At 38.4% G+C, this 21,462-nt stretch overlaps 3 protein-coding genes across 3 annotated transcripts; 1 reads left to right on the top strand and 2 right to left on the bottom strand.

Moving 5' to 3' along the window:
* The first annotated feature begins 1,826 nt into the window (after window positions 1-1,826).
* LOC112280595 (large ribosomal subunit protein eL21x/eL21w) lies at window positions 1,827-3,262 on the top strand. Its single transcript, XM_024516237.3, has 2 exons — window positions 1,827-2,119; window positions 2,906-3,262. The coding sequence occupies exons 1-2, from the start codon at window positions 1,883-1,885 to the stop codon at window positions 3,161-3,163; spliced, it is 495 nt and encodes a 164-aa protein (XP_024372005.1). The 5' UTR covers window positions 1,827-1,882; the 3' UTR covers window positions 3,164-3,262.
* A 1,985-nt stretch (window positions 3,263-5,247) lies between these two features.
* Window positions 5,248-8,950, bottom strand: LOC112280621 (uncharacterized). Its single transcript, XM_024516289.3, has 5 exons — window positions 8,570-8,950; window positions 6,999-7,662; window positions 6,670-6,804; window positions 6,406-6,476; window positions 5,248-6,073 (listed from the first exon to the last, which is right to left on the bottom strand). The coding sequence occupies exons 2-5, from the start codon at window positions 7,581-7,583 to the stop codon at window positions 5,788-5,790; spliced, it is 1,077 nt and encodes a 358-aa protein (XP_024372057.1). The 5' UTR covers window positions 7,584-7,662; window positions 8,570-8,950; the 3' UTR covers window positions 5,248-5,787.
* A 1,173-nt stretch (window positions 8,951-10,123) lies between these two features.
* Window positions 10,124-17,219, bottom strand: LOC112280332 (BTB/POZ domain-containing protein At2g30600). Its single transcript, XM_024515713.3, has 13 exons — window positions 15,631-17,219; window positions 14,908-15,488; window positions 14,165-14,515; window positions 13,540-13,770; window positions 13,070-13,234; window positions 12,504-12,713; window positions 12,238-12,285; window positions 11,966-12,021; window positions 11,529-11,724; window positions 11,215-11,289; window positions 10,901-10,981; window positions 10,712-10,780; window positions 10,124-10,545 (listed from the first exon to the last, which is right to left on the bottom strand). Exons 1-13 carry the CDS (start codon window positions 15,779-15,781, stop codon window positions 10,327-10,329), a joined length of 2,433 nt encoding a protein of 810 aa, XP_024371481.1. The 5' UTR covers window positions 15,782-17,219; the 3' UTR covers window positions 10,124-10,326.
* Between the last annotated feature and the right edge of the window lie 4,243 nt (window positions 17,220-21,462).

Below are 21,462 nucleotides of genomic sequence, written 5' to 3'. Positions count from 1 at the left end.
ATATTCATCTATTCTATAAAACTATATAAGATAATATATTATATCTTCTTTATGTATAAATAAAATTATAAAATATTACGTCATTTTATTTACCTATTTATATAATGAATTTAAGTTGAATTTAAAAGACAAATAATATTTAAATATATTTTTTATAAAAAAATTAAATGATTTCATTAAAACAAATCGTTTTAACTATTTAAATTTTACATAAGACAAAATTAACCATCTTATAGCTCTTGATATTTTAATAACTATCTTTTCTAAATATAAATATATACCACTTTAAATTGTGTATTTTTTTAACCACAATAATAAAATATTTTCTATTATTCTTTCAATTTTGTATTCATTTAGTATGCATTTTAGCATCAACTTTGAGGTATAATAAGTTAATTATTTCTATTTTGGATATTTTCAAAAATAGTGATACATTTATTTTTTGACAAATTTTATTTTATTATTATATTAATCACTTAAAATTCCCTATAAAAATATATATTTTAATAAGAAATAAACACATAGAAACATAAATTTATAATTACATATACATACTTATATACAAACATATACATAGGAATAAAAAGGATATAAATATTATTGTATATTTGATTAAAAAAGAATTTTATAATCTATAATTATATATTTTTGTTAGTTATTTTTTTAATATCATAAGTTTTGAAGGCCAATGATAATCTTTTAAAGCCATAAAGTTGATAGTTTTTCAAATTAAATTATCTATTAACCAAATGCACCTAATTGTATTATGAACCATTTTTATTTAGAATATCAAATATTTGATTTAAAAATGCATATATATACATACTACGCACACCTATTTTATAAATATTCATAATTTCATGCATCAAAATAGATATAAATATACATATTAGGAATTCAAAATACATGCAATATTAAATTGAATTCAATAAAATAACTAGATTTCATAAATGCCTTTATAAATGAATGAATATATATATAATTATATATATATGATCTGTATACAGATAAATGTATAGTTTAAAGAATAATAATGTGAGCTGCAAAATTTAGTGAAAAATATGAGTAAATATTTAAAATTTAAAATTAGAGAATTTTTTAATCACTATATTCTTTGTTGTTTTTTCTTCTTTTCTTTTTTGGTAAATAATGTAAAACAAAAGAAAAAAGAAACAGTTAAATTTTATAAATCCAATCAAAAGTTTGGAAAAGGATTTTCAGTATACTGGAGTTATCGTTACAAATATTTCAAGTTATCAGTTAGTTTACAGAATAAAATAATTATAATATATTACAAAACTGAATTAGTTAAATACAAAAACTTAGACACGTACTTTTAATTGATACTAGAAATTTAGGATATATAAAATTTATATTATCATTTTTTAATAAAAAAAAGATATGGTGTCATTCTAATTTTTAATTATCTACACATACATATACATAAATTTCTATTGTAATGAATGTACTCATACATGAGAAAATAAACAATAGTACATTTTCATCTTGAAATTAAGTGTGGGTGTATACATTTTCGCACTTGAATTGGAGAAGAAAACCAAATCTCCCTCAGCAGTTTGAAATTTATTTTATTTTTTAAAAAAGTTTGAAATAGTTGCACTATTACACTAATGCGCCGAGGACGCTGAATTACCGAACCAAAACTCACCAGGCCTGCGAGCCCGCCAAGCCAAGCAGGCCTGGTTCATACCCTTGGCCTGGCACGAGGCTCGGTAAAGTCCAAACCTAAATGGCAGTCCAGGCCTAAAAGGCAGATTTAGGGTTTAAGGGTGAAGGGCGACATTTGAAGCCTTTCTCTCTCACACTCGACCTTCTCGTGTTGTGAGAGCAGGGGTTTGTAGCAACTCTCAGGGCAGCGACAATGCCGGCTGGTCATGGGCTTCGATCTCGCACTAGAGACTTGTTCTCTCGACCTTTCAGGCACAAAGGTTACATCCCCTTGACGACCTACCTGCGTACCTTCAAGGTTGGCCAGTATGTGGACATCAAGGTGAACGGAGCCGTCCACAAGGGTATGCCTCACAAGTTCTACCACGGGCGCACCGGCATCGTCTGGAACGTCACCAAGCGTGCCGTCGGTGTCGTGATGAACAAGCAGGTATGATTGACCTTCTCCCTCCCTCCCCCGAAGCCGAAGCCGCCTGGTCGTGGGAGCTCCCCCTTCCTGCTTCGTTCTAGGGTTTTTCCTTCTTTGGCTGGGGCTGTTTTCGCATCACATTATTCCAACTATCGTGGATTATTTTCCTTGATTATCTGGTGTTGAGATTTTTTTTTCTCGTAAAGATGAATCGTATGGTGCAATTGCGTCTTTGGGGCTTAGGGCATTGTTTTTATGCCCCCGTGGATTTTCATAAGTGTAGATTTAAACTCTTCAGTCGAAGTCGATTTTGTTCTTATCAATTGACCCTTTTAGCATTAGCCTCTTCTTGGTGCTCTGGGAGTTTCAATGTTCCGTGTAGTCTTGTGATGTAGACTGCACCAATTGAAATGCACGCCCTAGTTTTCTTCGTGTAGTGGTGCTTTGGGTATTTGTACTTCCGCATTACCATGTATACTTGCGTTCAACGAGCTCTGTAAAGTTTTTCCAGTAGGGTTGTAGTAGCTGGTCGTATGTTGGTAGCTTTCTCTGCACATGCGGACACGTGCGTAGAACTTTCGAATGTTCAATATCATTTATTCATTTTCTTCTCGTTCTAGTGCCGAGGAGGCATATCATCCCGGAAATGAACTGTGTAATCTTTTAATATGATTATCTTTCGACGCTCCAAGGATCTGTGAATTACTCTTATTGTAAGAAGTATTAGATAAAAACGCCCATCACAGTAGCAATTTGGAACATGCAGTTCTCAATTTATGGTGTTTAAGGAGTATTGAAATTGTACAGGTCGGAAACAGGATCATCCAGAAGCGTCTTCATGTGCGTATTGAGCACGTGCAGCCTTCACGCTGCCGGGAAGAATTTCTTGAGCGTCGCAAGAGCAATGACGTCAAGAAGGCTGAGGCCAAGGCTAGGGGCGAAACGGTGAACCTTAAGCGTCAGCCTGCTGGTCCTAGGGCTGGATTCGTTCTCGATTCCTCAACCCTAGAGACTGTGACTCCCATTCCGTACGATGTCGTCAACGATCTCAAGGGAGGTTATTAATTTAAGTCTCGTAGTGATACTGTGGACAAACTTAGTTGTATCTGTACCCTTTGAATGCATGGTTTGGACTAAGTTGAACTTCTTGGATTTGATATCGAACCGTGTTGTTTCCCTATTAACGATTCCGGAGTACTCTAAAGCTGTAAATTTCGTTTGAGGTTTTCTGAACTGCAATGTTATTGTGGCGGCCACCACCTTTTAATGAGGTTGAGCTTTGTTACCGCTGAAGATGGTCTAGTGTAGTTCCTGGACATGTCTATTATAGACGAATCAACTCTGAAATGCCGGGGGACGCCTTGCGGGGGCCCAGTTTAGATTTGATGCCTCTTTTAGCTCATTACCAACCTACACCAAAACCTCAAACTGCGCTTTACTACGACATACTGTGCCTTCTTGTTGGGTGCAGTTTGGAACCTCAATATACTGTAATGAAGGAATTGCTTGAATCTTGATACACAATGTCTTCACTACATTAATGAAAAGGTAATGAAGGTTTAAATATCTTGAATGTAGAAGTTTTGGCAGTGACGAAGCTTTTGAAATTATACTTATGAAACCATTTTATACTGGGAAAATTATTGAAATTGCTTCCATTGGGTGAGTCTCGTCACAAGCCAATAATACCGACTGCCCTAGTCTGATTCTGGTAAATCTTCGAATGGAATTGAAGTGGCTATCGTTTGGGAATCGGATCTGCATTAGCTGATGCGGCCACTGCGACGATGAGCCAAATAGAGAACTCCAAACTTGAACTTCTCAAAGCGAAGTTATATGTTCGGAAATGAGAGTCGAAGGGTGTGCAATACAGGAGTCATACTCACACCATGTTGCACCTTTCTCTCACAAGAACGCAGAGAAAAGCATATCATCCTGCCCAACTCATTTAGTACAGAAGGTAGTTTGTCCTTCAAATAAACTCACGTAGAGGTCCTCCCAAATTTATTCTGCCACGTGTTCATAGAACATCGAATAGTTACCTTTTAAATGCTGAAGGTGTATTACTGGGACAGAATTTCGGAGCAACTAGAACCAAATGTGGGTTCTGATTCCCAGCATCGCAATGAGAAGTTGCTCTAAGGGACGAAACTTGCGAAGAGTAACATGCGGTGCCATTTACTCTCCCCTAAACTAAGGACCCATTCTAGCCTTTCTCACAATGCCTGTGTCAGCAAATGATAGCCACTTCGTTTGGCTATCGTTTGGATACTTTTAGCAATTTACGGAAACACATTCGTTAAAATACTAATACAAATTTTTATATGTATTGTACGTGTATGTGCGTTCATATGTGGGTACACATTTTATCATAGGTTTAACCATTTCAATCTAAATAGGTTTCATTTTAAAAAAAAATTATTTGGAATTTTTTTTGTTATTTTTCTATTAGGGATGATAATTCAGAAATAATAATAACTAAAGAATAAAAAAAAAATGTAAAATGATATATGCATATAAAAAAGAGTTTCATAAGAAAATACATCAATTTTTACGAACATATAAAGTTGTAATATTTGATTTTAAGTCTATTGTATGTCAAGACTATTAAAAGTAGATAGTAATACTTGGATTTTTAAGTACTGGGAGTAATTCTTCAAATGCAATTCAAATCTATCGAGACACAGACATATAAATTATTATTATTATTTCTAAATTATAAAGATTACTATTACCATTTTCTGTTGGCAAATATGCTGTTAATTGTCCTAGCAAACAAATCACATTCTTGGCATACAGGTTTAGGGCTAAGGGTTTAATTCAAGCAAACAAACATTGATGGTTATAGTCTTGCTAATCATTTGTGGACTACTTACAAAGTATTTTGAACCAATTACAACTGCTTAGCAATATTATTGACGTCACAGACAATTTACTTCCAAAGTTTGTTGCAATCTGTTAATTTGATAATTTGTTGCAATCTGAAATGACATAGCCGTTTGGAAAATTGAGATACGAACATTTCAAATCTTGTAGCATTCTTCATCAAATCAACCTTCAATCTAAGATTCTACACCTGCAAAATTTCAAATCTCACTACCTACCTAACTTTTGCAGCTTAACCACAGAAATCACACGCTTTCTCAATCTTGTCAATTTTCAGGTCAATCCAAACTCTAATATCAAATCACAGCTCCCTGTGAAAGCTCCTTCAATGTGAACAGAATGAAATACTCTACAGATTCTTATTTTGACCTCGTTCACCTGGAAGTTGCACATCACTGATGACCTTGTTCCAAGTGATTGACTATCCTTACTAAGAAGGAACTTTACAGTCATCAAATTTTCGTGCACAGTAGGCGCTGTCAAGGAGTATCACCCACTAATGTACAATTTACAACTCTCAAGCTTAGCTCTCCGAGAGAACTTCGCGGATCAATGTGCTTGATTTCGTTTCAGGAAGGTCTCTGAGCTTATGGTTCTGGGATTACATGTTTCGGACTAAATACTCGCCACTATGAGCTGATTTCTCCCATAAAAATTCTCGCCAGTATGAAAATTTCTGGAATAATCTGTCGAGCTTCATGCTCGGCAAACAAAGCAAATCATATCCAAACAACGGGAGCAGTAGCTCAGAATGCGTCCGAGAAAAAATGAAAAAAAGTTGAGATAAAAAAGCATCCCGTTCTCTAGGTTTTCAACTTTTTCTTAGTTGCTACTTTTACGAGAAAGTCATCATCGTTGTCACTATCAGAATCGTCCCTCTTTTTCTTGCCCTTCATTGATGAACCAGCCTCTCTACTTTTGCCATTGGAAACAGGAGTAGTTTTCTTTACTCCAGAAGATCCATTAGATACTCGTGAGGGAGTTGAGGGCTTGCTTATTGTACCGTGCTTTGAAGATTGTCCTCTTTTCTGCTTGCGCTCAAAGGCCTTCTGTGCCTCAGCGTGTGAAAGCAATCCATGCTCCATCAACCTACATTCCAAGTGCTTTTGTATGAGAGAAAACTACAACCTAACTCCGACGACACGTTGGGGCAAACAGAAGGACTAGAACCCAAAACCATCGAAAACTGGCGACAAATGGCATTCAGCAACCAAGTACAACTAGGGTCATATACATGGAAAACTTGAGTAACTATTGCAAGGAAGAGCTTAAACATTCAGTATTTTATTGCACATTTATTGTTAGAAAGGCAGAGAAAAGCACAACAAACATCACGTCACCTAGTAACCTCAAAGGAATGCTAACCATAAGAACTACGGATATTGCTAAAACCTTTACATATTAGAGGCAAGAAAACCCACCAGATTTCAGCCATCTCGCTTTCAGGGATCTGTTCTCGAAGGGTCGAGTAAAAGATCCTTAGGGCATCTCTCTGCAAACAGCCAGCATCACTACCATAAATAACAAAGCCTCACGGTCAACTTCGCACAAGCTCCGCAATACTAGAATGGAAAAGCACAAGGTAAAAGCAACATCATTGAGTAAAATCTCAATATACGCGTACATATGACTTTGTGAAATCATAATTTCTACGAATATCTTGAAGAGAAAAGTAAAGCACACACCTCTTCAGGAGGATCATGTTTCTGTCCTGGCAAGTCGTACACTTTCTTTTCCTTCTTCTGCTCCGTCACAGTCTTTGTGCTCGTCACCGTCGTGGTTATAGTCTTCTTCTTCACTATACTTGATGATGCAACTACCTGCAACATACATGAACCCATACCCCAATCAACTCGTAAGCGACGCTTTATACAGGGTTTTAAAAGCATCGACGTGCTTCACTAACAGAAATGTGAGTTATATAAGAAAGGTTCTGCACATTGCTTGGCAACAACGGAGCCTCTGGCCTTCCAGTATACAAAAACTGCAAATGGAAAAAATTCAGTAGACTTACTTTGGTAGATTTTGGTGTCCCTTTGGTTTCACTTTCCGATCTCACTGGTGTTTTAACGGGAGTTTTCACGTTGGAGCTCCTCCCTTTCTCTTTCTCGTTTTCTAGATCCTTGGTCTCTCCAGAGATCTTTTCTTTCACCTTACCCAACTCTTTTTTAACTGGTACCTTCCCATTCAAATTCCCTGCATCCTTGCCAACGCTTTTCCCCTGTGCTTTTCCATTATCATTCTTTTCATCCTTGGGCATCATTTTCTTCTCCTTATTAGACGCATTGGCGGGAGACTTCGGTTCGGTCTTCATCGACGCCCTGTCCTCCTGCTTCATTGAGGCCTTCACATCCTTGCTTGCCATCTTTCCATCCTGATCTCTGCCATTGTCCTTGGCAAATTCTTTCCCAACCTTCACTAGATTTTTTCCTATGCTACTCTTTACTTGGTCTTTCCGATCCGGTGTGCCCTTCTCTCTCCTATCTGTTATTTCTGGAGAGGGCTTTTTCAGAGCGGACTTCAAGAAATCCGACTTTCCAGTATCTCCCGATTCCTTCTTCAGTTTCAATGACTTCACCTTGGGTTTCTCTTCCGCCATTGTGAAACTACTATCTCTCGATCACCTTTTACTTTGATAGTTGTTAAGAAAGCATCATGTATGCCTCCTACTTCTCCATCTGAAAAACCCACAGATAACAACGTTAACCTAAAAGCTAAATACGCATGTTTTATTCCTCTCGCCATTAACCATGACGTCTAGGAAAACAATAATAGTAATGATTATCGTAATTATAACTAACATTATAGTAGAATAATAATTCAATGAGCTTAGAAACACCTGGAACATCAAAGAATCCTCAAGCTCAATGATATCCTGAGTAAGTTCTCATTAAACAAGAAAACAAAAATTCATCCGAGAAAAATTGCCACGGATAACAACAAAATCTAGACCACAAAAAAGATCTAAATCTTCCACTCTGCTCAGTCCTAATCATATGCCAAACCCTCAAGCCAGCTGGGGATTGCTAGCAACGGGGGAAAGCACTAGAAAAAGGGGCTAAATCGACACGAAGAAGTACTGGAAGGAAGGATCTAATCTCAGAATGTTCGTGAAAAGAAAAAAAAATGATACGTAGCCCTAATCTCCCAAGAAAATTACCCGAAACCAAAAGAAGTGTCAATACGTAGTGCGCAAGAGTTGATGGAAATGTGTCACAAGCAAGCCAGATGTGCTAATATATGTGATTTCCAAAGCAGGCACCAAAGGTAGAGACGACCCACAGAGATGACCAAAAGGGTTCATATCTAAATCGCAACAGATTCTGGCCGGAAAAATAAACCAGCTGCCGAGAGAACGCACTTAGTATTCTCTCTCGAAGCTCAGGAAGAAGAAGAAGAAAATAAATAAATAAATAAATAAATGGTCGGTCTGGCCGCACTCCACATAAACGCAGTCTACGAAAGCAGTGTTCTCTCCACCACCTCCAGACTTCCATCCACTCGAAGCTACACATTAAAAGTAAAAACCAGCCATTAAAAAAATCAAGCCCAAAAATACATTCTAAAAAGAGTTCAGAACCCTACCTTCTCACAGATGCGCTTCCAAAACGGACGTCCGCGCCGAGCCTGAGCTCAAAAACTTCTGCATCAAGACTCCATCGGAAAAAGCAGCAAGAAATTCCCAACCCTAGCTAACTCCCGCACTCTCTCTTCTCTTCTCGAGAGGTCTTTCCTTAAACCCTGCTATTCGCAACACGAAGAGCCGGTGGTGCAGTGAAAAAGCTGAGGAGGAGAAAGAGAGAGTTCATTCGAATGACAGAATGTGAGCGTCCGCGCGGCGAAGGATGGAAATGGAGCGCGGCAGCCAATGCAAGCTTCGTCGATTCCTGCTCTCTCGCCTCGCCTCGCTTCGCTCGTCTCTCGGCGTCGGTGAGTGTGTAAGACTGTGAGTGTGTGAGACTGAGAGTCTGTCTGTGTTGCCTATCTCTCCCGCGAGGGGCTCTAATCCAAGCCAAGAATGCTCCAGAGAAGCCATCGAACGAACGTTTTCATCCACTTGTTACCCTTGTCGAATTCTCCACCACGTTCATCGTTTTCTGTTCGTCGTCTCGCTTTTCGAGTTCTAGCCCTAATCCTGCTTTGAGTAATAAAGTAATTAGTGGAAATCTGTGTCGTTGGGTATTGCAAAACTATTTATAGATAGGAAATTGGACGTCTTTCTGCAAGTTGTGCAGTGTTTTCTGCTAGTTAATCATTTCTTTCTTCAGTCAATAAGAAGGCTTCTTTATCTCTTTGTTTTATACCTAAGCTTTGTTATTGTATAGATTAGGTTAGTGGATAGAAAGCTCATGTTTTTTTGCAGTCATATGCCTATACACATTCTTTAAGATGTGAAAGAAATATATATATATATATATATATATATATATATATATATATATTAAATTTTTTTACAAATATTTGGTGCTTAGAATGTATTTTAAAAATAGAAACCAAAATGATGTTGGTTTCTGTCTGTTCACACATAGTACTCAAGACACTTTAGTCGATAGATTATTTTGGCCAAAAATGAAGTTTTCAAGTACAATTACAAGAAGTCACATGAATGAATTTATTGAACTTCTGTGTCTTCCAAACTAGTTCGCTAATGAGAGTTCAGGTCTTGGTAATTATTTTTGATTTTATTTTGGTTTATTTTTACCTTTCTGTACAGATTTTACACACAGGTTACAAAATATATTTTTTCTCTCTTTTCTTACTAATGTCAAACAAATGTTGAATTTTAAGTAGTGGTTAAATTTTTAAACGAATTGTTGATAATGATGTGTGAAAAAAATTAAACAAATTTTTTTTATACAAAATCTGTGAAGACACACAAGTAGCAGCAACAAAGGCCATGTATCTTGAAATATGGTGATATTATTGCAATTGTGATTACTTATCAACCCTCTTTCTCATACTCAGTTGTACCTGCATACACTTTCTTATTTCATGGCTCCACAACTTATTCACATCATCATTTATCCTTCACTATGTCCTCGTTTGTTTGTTCATTCATACATACAAATTATATATTTTCTACACATACATACAACTCATTCAAAAACAAAGTGATGTATTTGATCAACAACCAGATGATAATTTCAGAAGTCCTTTCTGAGGATTTAAAGAGAGGCTTTTCACTAACCTTTTAGTATCATACAAAAGAACTACCTCATACCAGCTGTACACCTGGCATTTCTCTTCTGACAAAGGTCAAAGAAAGAAAGAAATGGCTACATACCACAAAATTGTATGAAGGGCCTGCAGTGTGCTGACAATACTATTGAAGTTTACACAATTCACCTTAAGTAGCCATACAGCTCCAAGTAACACAAAGAAAGGTTCCATGGAGTTGAAACACTTGTAGTGGGGCCTAGTAAAATCACCCTGAAAAATCTGAAAGGCAGGAGAGCATTTGCACCAAAGACGGGCCATGAGGCATATTGCCCACCGTGACCGATGGTTTGATCGTTGTGATGGGTTCGTAGTTGCGTCCAACGTTGCCCATCCACAGAACCCTGTCAAATCATATTGCATGAAATGGGTCAAATCTCCTTGCTTGTTAGCAAGCAAAAAGCTATTTTGGAATCAATACCTTGATTTAATCCTCCAAGTCTATGAGCAAGAATCACAAGATGGGATAAATTAAAAATCGTGCTTACAAAAGAGGAATGGAGATTTTACCTGAAGGCTCCAATTCCGCATAAAACTAGAGGAGCTATCCTGTCTCACAGTGTAATAGTTGCACAGAAGCTGCGCAAGTAAACAATCTGACGTCAAGCACTAGAACAAATGGAGAGAGGGTCACGTTAAGCTTAGGACAGGATTTGCAAGATAAGAAACAACTAAACATAATCGTGAGAAAACAAACACCTGCTGATCTGCTCCAAGATCCACTTTCCACCAGGCTGACATTTGTCCACCAACGTTACAAGGTCCAGCGAATGATGTTCCCTGAAAACAAGAAAATCATAACGACTTAGTTTTACCTATCCATCGACGCAGTGTATCTGTAATACTAGTTACGAAAAAAATAAGGTACCCTTACTAATCATACGAAACGTTGGCTAAGTACTAGTAGAAGATTATACTGAAGGTATTCAGAGAAAATATTGAATTGGATAACTGGAGCATAAACATGGCATAAATAGTGAGATATAAAAAGTACTTCAATGAAGCTCTTATACCTGATAGTTTCGAGAAACAAGAGCTTTAGCATCTGTAAAACGCGATGGAGGACTGCTTGCTGAAACCACCAGCTTCTGCAACAGGAAATAAATGCTAACAGGTTTGAGCCGATTCCTAAAAGCTTGAAAGAACTAAGCAGGTCTCACCAAAACTTTCTAAATGCTAACGTAAATCCATACCTAAATCTCACTCGTCACGTTCATTGCACAAATAAGTACGTGATCTTCACGATCTGCAGTGAAGCTCCTTTCATACTGTGACCCTGCTAAATTATCCGTGAAAAAAATGACAAGATCAGGTGTGATTTAGATACCTTGGTAAGGGCGGGATTCATCCATGGATGAGAGCCATATGATGTCCCAAGATAGTAGAACACCCCATTGCAGTCTCCATCACTTATGTATAACAATTCCTTGAATGTTGAAAGACGCTGGCTGAACCTGGCGGTACTGCGAGGAAACTTGACCAACCTGCCTTGAGTCCGCATATCCAGTGACTGAAATATCTCTCTGAAAAACATACCAAAGTATAGTGTGGATAATTAGTAGATATTTCAATCTAAGAAGCAATAAAGCTAGGCCAGAAGTAAATTCAAATCCAAAAGAAAGGAGCATGATACCCATCACTAATGCTCTGGAAATTATGTAAGATATAACAAGCTAGCAAACTGGGTGGTATCAGAACCATTAAAATTAATTACAAAAAAACCACATATCTTGCATGATTTGCATATGTGATGAGATTATTTACTGTTGTAAAGTAGACGATGTTAAATCTTGACATAGATATTCAATTGCTTCTCCTGCCTGACATAGACATGCTCACTGATAAGCATGAAGATTTGTAATTGTCAAAACTGCCTCAAATACCAGACATTTTCAGTCTCTTGATAATAAAAGTGTCAAACCAGCACTAGGAATTAATAAGGCAAGATCAGAGCATCTACAGGCTGTGGCACATGCTGAAGAGCTAAGATTCAAATACTTCCGACATGAAAACCACCATTCAGGTTAGATACTTACAAGCTCCTCTATTGCTGGGATTAATCTGCAGAGCTCTGAGACTTGCAACTGTGGAATACAACAGTCAACCTATCAGCTCCACTACTAGGGTTGTTAAACTGCACAAAAAAGTTAAATCTTGCTAAATCCAAATAACTGAGTCAATCTCATGCCCTTTCACCTCCAAGGAACACGGAACACGCCTGCGAGAAAGTACTTGACAAGTCCCGCAAATAATAAAACAGGCCATCTCCTCATACAAAGGAATAGATTGATCGCTGGCTCACCATCTGCAAAACTGGGAGAGACATAAGAGGAAACCGCACAAGAGGTATCAAGAGTTTGACGTCTTCTAGCCGATCTTGGAATAATTCTGCCCCCTCAGCCATTGCTCGTTGATTAGCATCCTCCCAACCGTGGATGTCGTCCTTATTCGCACCCCACATCATTATAGCGTCGAGGACTTTCTCTTCAGAGATAACACTCAAAGCTGAATGCTGATAAAACACATAGCAATACACAACTCACTCGCTTAGCTTCAGTTGTTTCGTTTGGAGTTGAGCAAAGATCCTGGAGAGAGAAGATTTATTGCCAATAAAACCATGCGTTCTTCTTGAAGGAGGGATGCCAAAACTAGACTTCATGACCTATAAATCCCCAAATCGGCTTGAAATAGCAATCACATAAAGAGACAGTGCAAGGTCTATTGAAATATGCAATCAGAACATTATAACATTAACGAGACCACACTCCAAGTCCAATATTAAAACTTATGCTTCGTAATATAAGCGAACCAAGATGCCATGGTTGCAGAATGTAATAAACTCTTCTGCAGTGAGAATAATTTTAAAACCTGTAGGATTTGTGATATGCAAGATGCTTCAAGCGCCTGGAAAACCGCAGCTGGAGGAATAATACAGTAATCAAAGTGGCGAGCGCAGCAGTCCTGGCATGCGTCTCTTAATGCCTTGCAATTAGGCATAGAAGCAGCCACTTGTAATATAGCGCATGCAGAATCCTATAGCAAAGGCCAAAGCCTTTATCAGCATCGAAAAAATCACGCTTTCGCCAACTGAGGATGCAAGATGGGCTACAACGTAAACATACAACTTAACCCGTGTAATACCAACTTAGGGATAATTTTTTTGATTTGCTTTATACATCGTGCTTGATCCCAATAAAGAAGGGTATATTCTGTTCTGGTTCCATTGAGTTCGTCGTAAGCAGATGATTGGCCAAGTACAAACGATGACTCTTCAAGGATGCAGTAAGGACGATTTCACATATTACACCAGCAGACATCGCACAAGGGACAGAAAATACCTCGGCCAAGCAATCAAGAAGACGCAAACAACACTCCTGCTGCAGAGGTTGAATCGCAAACTGGTCGGCTAGCACTAAAAGAGGAAGTAGTAATGCCCAGTAGTCACTCCTCTCCTCCAGGTCAAGGTGACCACGATACATGAACCAAAGCATGGCCATGAAAACCTGAGGTTCTGTATCTCTGATAAGAACCTGACCAACACTGCTCTCACTCATCCCATTGGTGAACATCTGTCAACATGCAGTCACACATTAGACGTGGTGCAGACAGTCGCATGAGCATCAAACGCTCCAAACTTATCAAATGCTCCAGCTCTGAGTGCATAAATTTTGGGGCCTTTGCATACTTACGAAGGCCCTGAACTTCATTTTAGCTCTACATGGTCAATATTAGCTACACCCTCTTATGCAAGCGCTAACAACGACAAGGCTACATGATTGATTAAAAAAATAAACAATTCTAACGGACTTAATTTCAAATCGGACATGTTAAATCCGAACATTTAAAGATAATTGTCTAAGAGGAATGTGGTACAGATGTACAATGCTTGATGAAGGAAAAGATATAGATAATATGCCTGCTTACTTATGAAACTCATGAAACTGTACCAGGAGGGGTCCTGACCTTTGCAAACGGTTCGCTCCAAGCACTTAAAATTAGCCTGTGAGCTCGTGCCACCGTGCCATAGTCCTCAATTGATATCTCAACATCACTGAACTCTCCACTGTCTAGGTGTTGAACCATCACTGCTGCATTCACAGGAATATTAAGAGCGTGTGTAGATCGTTCCTCGAAAATAGCAACCGGGCTCTGATACACCAGCTCAAATTTGGTATTTTCTTGGGATACATTGGCTCCTTCATAATTTACCTCCTCAGAAGCTACTATTTTGAGCTGTCGACATTGGAGTGCAAGGCAATCAAGTCCAAACTTCTCCGACAAGTCCTGAAGCCCGCTGAGTTCGCTTCTGGTCACCTATCACATATTTTAACAAACACAATATCAGCCATCGCGAAATTGACAATTTTGCTCGCAATCCCTTGATATTATTCCCGTACCACAAATAATGGACGGCACAGTAAAAAGTTTGTACCGAGTGAAACAATTACAAAACTTGAATCGATTACTTAAAAACATGTGATGATTCTCATTGCGGCTATTAAAAATATCTCAGCTGATAATTGAACCTCAAAAATTGGTTGCATTTTAATTCGGTGAGACAGGCCTTAAGCCGAAGTCCTACTACACAGCAATTAACACCTTCAAAGTCAACGGCACTGCCGTAGGAAACAGTCCAACGACAATGCAATATTCTGCTCCTTCATATTCTTTTTGGGAAAGATTTACAACAAGAATTGGATTCCCACCACTGTGCGCCCAGTGTAGATATACTGAAGGAATGCATGGAGAGTCGAATAATTGACAGATGCAAGTCGACACACGTCGCCAGAAAAATGTGAAAATCCAGTACAGGATGAAGCAAGAAGAACGCGATGAGCCCGCACCACCCTCCTATTAGGCCCGATCACAAACTGAAGGTCAGAGAATTCCGAAGACTCCAAATACTGAGCCAAACCCCCTCCAATACCTTGCAGATCTCGCAAATTGGGCATGTATTTTCCACTAATTGGCGCAGGCGGAAGCACCCTTACATTCCTGTAGCCGACGTGCTTGTCCCAACTACTAAGGCCCACATATTTTATTTTAAAATTAGGGCTTGGATCTGACCACTCATGCACAATACTCTGTCCAGGCTCCCCTTTCCCAACTATGATCCTCCCGTCCAGTACACTGATCCAGTAACGCTCAAACGTGGAGGGGCAGAGGACTATGTCAGCTACATCCACCACTGTCTTGCCATCCACCAGCATCTTCAACCTCCGATTACCATGGCTTCCCAAAATAATGGTGTAATTGGGACCCAGATCTGTTCTGTAATGCTTGCATCCTGCGCACGAGACAATTTCACATCAACAGATTCAGTCAGAGAAAAAAAAAAAAAAAAAAAAAAAAAAAAAAAAAAACGACAACAAAGAGAGTTCAATGATGAGAATATCGGAGAAAAAGTGGGAATTCCAGTGTGCGAAGACCTGGGTGCTCTTTAAAGACGATGGTGACATCATTAGCAGCACGAGCCTCAAAAGCGACGCAGCCCCGACCCGGGGTGAGGAAGCTTTGTTCGTCGCCCATCAACCAAGCGCAATCGAAGGGGGGAACGACCAGGACGGAAGTGCCGGCCATCAGGGGAGACAAGGGAGAGCCCACGCAGAGGGATGGGTGGCATTTGGTTAATCAGACTCTTGTTACCACAGAGTGGCTCACTCCTGTCAACAATTCTTCACTTAGCTACAACGAGACTGCTGAGCGAGAGAGAGAGAGAGAGAAAGAAGGAGAGAGACAAAGAAGGTGAGGAAACAGGCTGTGAAGGAAATGCATATGCGCTACCAGACGCGCTTATCGAGGTAGCAGCCGGGTACAAGGTGTCACGCTCCTCATTTATGAAAGAGCTACCCCGTTCGCTGCTCACTCTGATTTTTATTCCCTGGCCATCCATATCCCCCTCCACCTTTTGATATTCCCGGCTCCATTCTCGCTTATCTTCCACTCCACCCCATTTGTCGTGTAGGGTGCCCATAGGCACGTCCTCTTGAAGACTCTCTCATCCTCGAAGGCAACCTGGCCTGGTCCTCATCCACTCAGAGGACGCCGATGACGTCAACAGTGCAGTTCACTACCGTCAATGAGGAAAGAATGACGGGGCCAACGGGTTTTATTGGCCGTTTTTGGCAATTTTTGCGAGCTGTATCAGACTGCGATACTTTCGATGTGATGATATCTTTTTATAGTTTCCTTGTTGGATTCTGTCTTTTTAGCTGTAGCAGGGTCTCGCTCCGTGACTTTACCAAGTTCCTGATTTCCACCACCGACATCTCTGTTCACTTTGTTTCACATTTTGGGTTGCATTTCTCCTTTCCATGCTTTTCTTTCGCCTTCACCTCACACGTGCTCCGCTGCCCGCTGTTCGTCTCTCGCGGTTCTTGCTGCTTTTGCTGGTCTTGTCCACCTCTTGTTTTGACGAATTCTTTTCTGTTGCCTAGCTGGTAGTCTTTATGGTGGGTTCGAGATTAATGATCGAAGAAGGCTCTCTCGCCCATGACTGAACGCACCCTCTGTGTACTTCAATATTCACGACTTTAGCAACAATCCCTCTTACCATGTGTATGATAACAGGAGACATTCTCAAGCAATTCACAATTCGGATAGGTAGATTCGCTTTTCTTGGGTTGTGTCGAAGCGGAAACAGAATTTCAAACACAGTTAGGTGGTAAGTCTCGCAATTGCACTTAGAAAGCAGCAGCCACCTCTTCGATTCTCGACGGTGTTTTCGTCGAATGATTTTTATAAGTCTCTGGGGTTACCGCTCTACACACGGGAGCTAAATGAACAGGTTATGGCTCTCGGAATCTAAAACTGTGTTACATCGCAGATGTAGTTGACGAGTATTGAATTCCCTCCACAGCTTCTACCACTCCATAACTCTGACGACTACCCACAGGTCTTCATGAATCATGAAAAATACAAATAACTGGAAACTCGTTGAAAAGCCTAAGAACCTGAGAACAAATGCTGGCAGTCATGCATACCCTCTACTGTTCACAGAAGTACAAAATCAACACAAGAAATTTTCCTGAAAATGTTCGATCCCAAGTGGGTTTTCCAATCAACACCTCGACAAGCAGCGGAAAGCACGCAAAAAAAGGGAATTGCGGTGCGTGGAGGTGATGGAGTGTGAGTGATACTCTCCTTGCAACGGACAAAAGAACGGTCGCTGCTCTCGCTGCGGGTTTAACTCAGGACCTCCCACTTACTGAACGGGCGTTTCAGTCACATGAGCCTTAGTTTGCACCGCGGTTAAACGTACAAAGTGTCGTACAACTCACGCGTATGTCACGCATGTTTCGGGTTCTACACCGTTGGTGGGGCCTCGAGGGCCTGGAGTGCAACAATGCCACATGTCTGTTTGAGTTGTGTGAAGTGATTTTGGCCTTCTGACTATTCACTATATTCCATTGCAGTTGTTGGGCTGCGATCCTTTGTTCACTTGGTAGTTTGTTGCCTTGACGATGCTGTTCCATTTGTATGCTTCTCTGGATGCTAAAGCGACTGACTCTCTAATGAAACCCTAAGACATTATGATAAGGATATTATAGAGAACTTGGCCGATATGAAACGGTTCCCGGTCTCTGTCAAAATAGGAACCATGGAGTTTCATTTTTAGACGCGGATGGTTGCGGTGAGTGATTTCTCATTTGCTAAGGTTGTGGGACCCAGTTTATCGTAGAGCGTCTCCATCCAGTCTTGTAGTGCTTCAAGAGGCCTTTTGGCGTAGTGTATTGTATTGTGACCAAGTAAGGTGAATGACCGGACAGTCTCAGAAGGCATGCTGAATGGTTTTGCTTTCTCCTAGGTTGCACAGTTTACAAGAGGGATCTAGTTGCATTATCCTTCATCAGTGGCCCATTGAGAGACCTTCCACGAGATTGAGCCAATACATGGCTGCAAATTTTCTGGAGAGCCAAGGATGCCAAAGCTTCTTGTAGAATTGTTGGCATTGTGTATCATCAAAGTTGTGTTGTCTAAGTATGCGCTCGCCTTTGAGAGGAGCCATCCTTCCGGTGATGCCAAGTTGGTAGCCTTGTTGCAATGTGTAGTTGTATTTAAAGCTTGTTTTGTAGTGATTTTGCCGCTGCCATTTCCATTCTGCTGGGTCGAACATGAGGGGTTGTATTGGGCACTTTCCAGCTAGCTAAGGTGTTTGGAGCCAGCAGACTGGGCTGATGAGTTTGAATCCAATGACTTCTTGATGTTTATTTTTGATAGCTATGCAAATCCTTTGGAGTGGTGCCAATCTATAGTTGCCCTTAGTATACCTGTTCTAGTTTTTCTGAAAGAAGGACAATATATTTGATTACTAGAAGTATACCTTCTTCTATTTCAAGAATTTGAAATAATTCTATTATAGAGTTTCTGATGTAGGGCATCTATCAATTCCATGAAGAGTAGAGAAGTGTTGAGTTTGGATTTTAGGGGATGCAGCCCTAGAATTGATAATGTTGGAGATGCTTACATTGGCTTTCCATTCTCTGTTGAAGCCAAGTAGTTGTGTATCAATCATGTCTATAATCATTCCATATGTCCAAAAGCAAGTATATATCTTTTCTTGACCATTGAATAAATTGATTAGTTGTATCTTGACCTAACATTTTTAGCTCAACATCTACTATTCTAAGGTTTTACATATCAATTCACAAAGGATTTCATCTTTGTGCTTTTACTATTGAGTCAAGCCATCAAATCAGAGATTGTCCAAAATGTCAAAATTCAAGCACCAACAAATCATGATGAGCTCACAATCATGAAGGTCACTAGGTTGATGAAGAAAAAGAGCAAGAAAACAGGGCTCCCCGATAAAGGCATCAAAGGCCAGTATTAGGAATAGTTGATATTTCTCACAGACAAATGGCATAGCCTCGAACAACTATCAAAAAGGTTGACTAGTGTGTCTAAGAAGTCGACTAAGAAGATAGCCATGTTGAGCTTGTGGATTGCGGTTCTACAAATAATTACATCTTGATGACAATTGCCAACCGACTTGGGATTGAAACAAAGGTGATCAAAGGAGAGAATGTATATTAAGCAAATGACCAAAAAAACATATTAAATAAGAGAAGTGAAGAAGAAGCCCTAAGGTTGAGTGATACTTATGCCTTGGTGGAGAAGTTCAGAGTATCAAAGCTTAGATATGATATTATTTTTGATATGCCATGGCTAAAAATAAAAAATAAATAAGTTGATTAACTAGGAAGGACAATTTCTTTCAAAGATGGAGGACACATGGTGATTCTTTATGCCTATGTATTGTCTGGGATAGCAAAACAATTTGTAGCTAAGGCTTATTTGTAAGAATGACCTTTATAAAGAAGCAAATATGACATAAGCAACTTGTATATATAATGGTTTTGAATCTTGCTTCAATGGTGGAAAAGATAGCCAAAAGATAGAACAACTCATACATAAATATTAAAATGTCTTTCCAATTGATTTATCTAGTGGCATGCAACCTGATCAAGGTGCCCTTTTTGAAATGGAATTAATGCTTGGGGCCAAACCAACAAGTCGGCCAATTTATTGCTTAGCACCAATTAAACTTAAAGAGTTACAAAAGTCATTAGATGAATTCTTAGAGAAGGGCCTCATTTGAAAAAGTTCGTCGCTATGGAGAGCATGTGTACTCTTTACACCTAAAAAAGATGGTGGATTTTGACTTTGTATTGATTATCAAGGCCTTAATAAGTAGATTGTCAAGAATGCATATCCACTTCCAAGTGTGGATAATCTTTTTGATCAACTTCAAGGTACAACTATCTTTAGTAAATTGGACCTTCAAAGTGATTATTAGCAGATCCCTATTATCAAAGAGGATATAAAAAGATGGCATTTTGTATATGGTATGGATATTTTAAGTGGCTTGTATTACTTTTTGGCCTCACTAATGCTTCAACATCTTTTAAGGATCACATGAATAGATTATTTTAGAACCTTTTGGATGAATATGTGGTTGTTTTAATTGATGATATCATGGTCTATAGTAAAACCTCCTAAGGAGCATGAGTAACATCTATAGACAGTGTTGTGCTAGCTATTAATAGTCACTTTTATTGTAAGGAATCAAAGTGTGAACTTTAGAAGTTAGAGGTCACCTTTTTGGTGCATGTAGTGTCCTTTGAAGGTATGCATATAGAGCAAGACAAGGTGAAAGGAATGAAAGATTGGCCAACTTCCAAAGATGTTTTGAAGTCCGCTCATTCTTAAGCCTTGCTGAATATTATTGTCATTTTGTTTGGTAATTTGCATACATTGCTGCCTTATTGATAAGTTTATTAAAAAAAGGTGCTCCATTTTACTAGAAATTGGAACAAAAAAGGGCCTTTGAGGAGTTGATGGAGGCATTGATTATTGTTCTAATATTGCAACTATATGATCCCAATCTTCTATGTACACTTAATATTGATGCTTCTAACTTTGCTAATGACACGGTTCTTCAATAAGGCTTTGATAGGAGCCTTCAACTTGTGGCATATGAATTATCCAAGCTCAGAAGGACAGAGTGCAATTATTTTGCATGTAATGGAGAGCAACTAGCAATTGTATATGGAACAAAGATGTGGTGATACTATTTATTGAGGAAGCCAATGACTATTTGAATTGACTACCAATTCTTGCTATACAAATTTTATTTAGAGAATATGAAATCAAATAAAATATGAAATACGACATCATTGTTGAAAAGAGTAATTGCAATTATAAGTGGTTTTTTTTTCCCCTTTAGTTAAGTTCAATTTGATTCAATTATAACTTAGATCAAAATTCAATATTAACCAATGTGGTCACATAAACCATAAAATAAAATAAAAAATAGTATAATAATCACAATTAATCCAACCAAATATAATATATAAAGTATATAATTTTTATGATTTCTTAAACATTATGATCTAATTAATTAATTACCTTCTAAGAATTATTTAATCAAGCTTAAATTCTGAAAATTATGAATATAAATTAAAAAAAAAATTAAGTTAGAATTAATAACTAAAAATTGAGTGAAGAATTTAAAATAAACATAATAAAAATTTAAAGGTAAAAAGTAAATTTATAAATTAAGTTTAAAAATAAAAGATGAAAATAAAAATATAAGATTAATTTTTATTTTTTTTTATCATTTAAAGATAAAGATGGATGAAGAGATAAAACTTTACCATTAATTATTGGAATAAGAGAAAATTTCTTAAAAATTATTAAATAATATTAATTAATGATAATAAAAAAATAAGAACTAATATAGCAGATTAGGTGCTAAA

This window comes from Physcomitrium patens, chromosome 3, assembly GCF_059467195.1.
Source record: "Physcomitrium patens ecotype Gransden chromosome 3, ASM5946719v1, whole genome shotgun sequence".
NCBI lineage: Eukaryota > Viridiplantae > Streptophyta > Bryopsida > Funariales > Funariaceae > Physcomitrium > Physcomitrium patens.
This window is presented reverse-complemented; position numbering and strand designations above follow the sequence as displayed.

Excerpts from the sequence above, each read along its gene's own strand:
- LOC112280332 (XM_024515713.3), bottom strand. The coding sequence starts at position 15,781 with ATGGCCGGCACTTCCGTCCTGGTCGTTCCCCCCTTCGATTGCGCTTGG. Across the intron at positions 12,286-12,503 it reads CTCTCCCAGTTTTGCAGATG|TTGCAAGTCTCAGAGCTCTG; the intron begins GTGAGCCAGCGA and ends TGTATTCCACAG. Across the intron at positions 10,546-10,711 it reads TGCGGAATTGGAGCCTTCAG|GGTTCTGTGGATGGGCAACG; the intron begins GTAAAATCTCCA and ends ATGATTTGACAG.
- LOC112280595 (XM_024516237.3), top strand. The coding sequence starts at position 1,883 with ATGCCGGCTGGTCATGGGCTTCGATCTCGCACTAGAGACTTGTTCTCT. Across the intron at positions 2,120-2,905 it reads GTGTCGTGATGAACAAGCAG|GTCGGAAACAGGATCATCCA; the intron begins GTATGATTGACC and ends GAAATTGTACAG.
- LOC112280621 (XM_024516289.3), bottom strand. The coding sequence starts at position 7,583 with ATGGCGGAAGAGAAACCCAAGGTGAAGTCATTGAAACTGAAGAAGGAA. Across the intron at positions 6,477-6,669 it reads AACATGATCCTCCTGAAGAG|AGAGATGCCCTAAGGATCTT; the intron begins GTGTGTGCTTTA and ends GGCTGTTTGCAG. Across the intron at positions 6,074-6,405 it reads AGCGAGATGGCTGAAATCTG|GTTGATGGAGCATGGATTGC; the intron begins GTGGGTTTTCTT and ends CTTGGAATGTAG.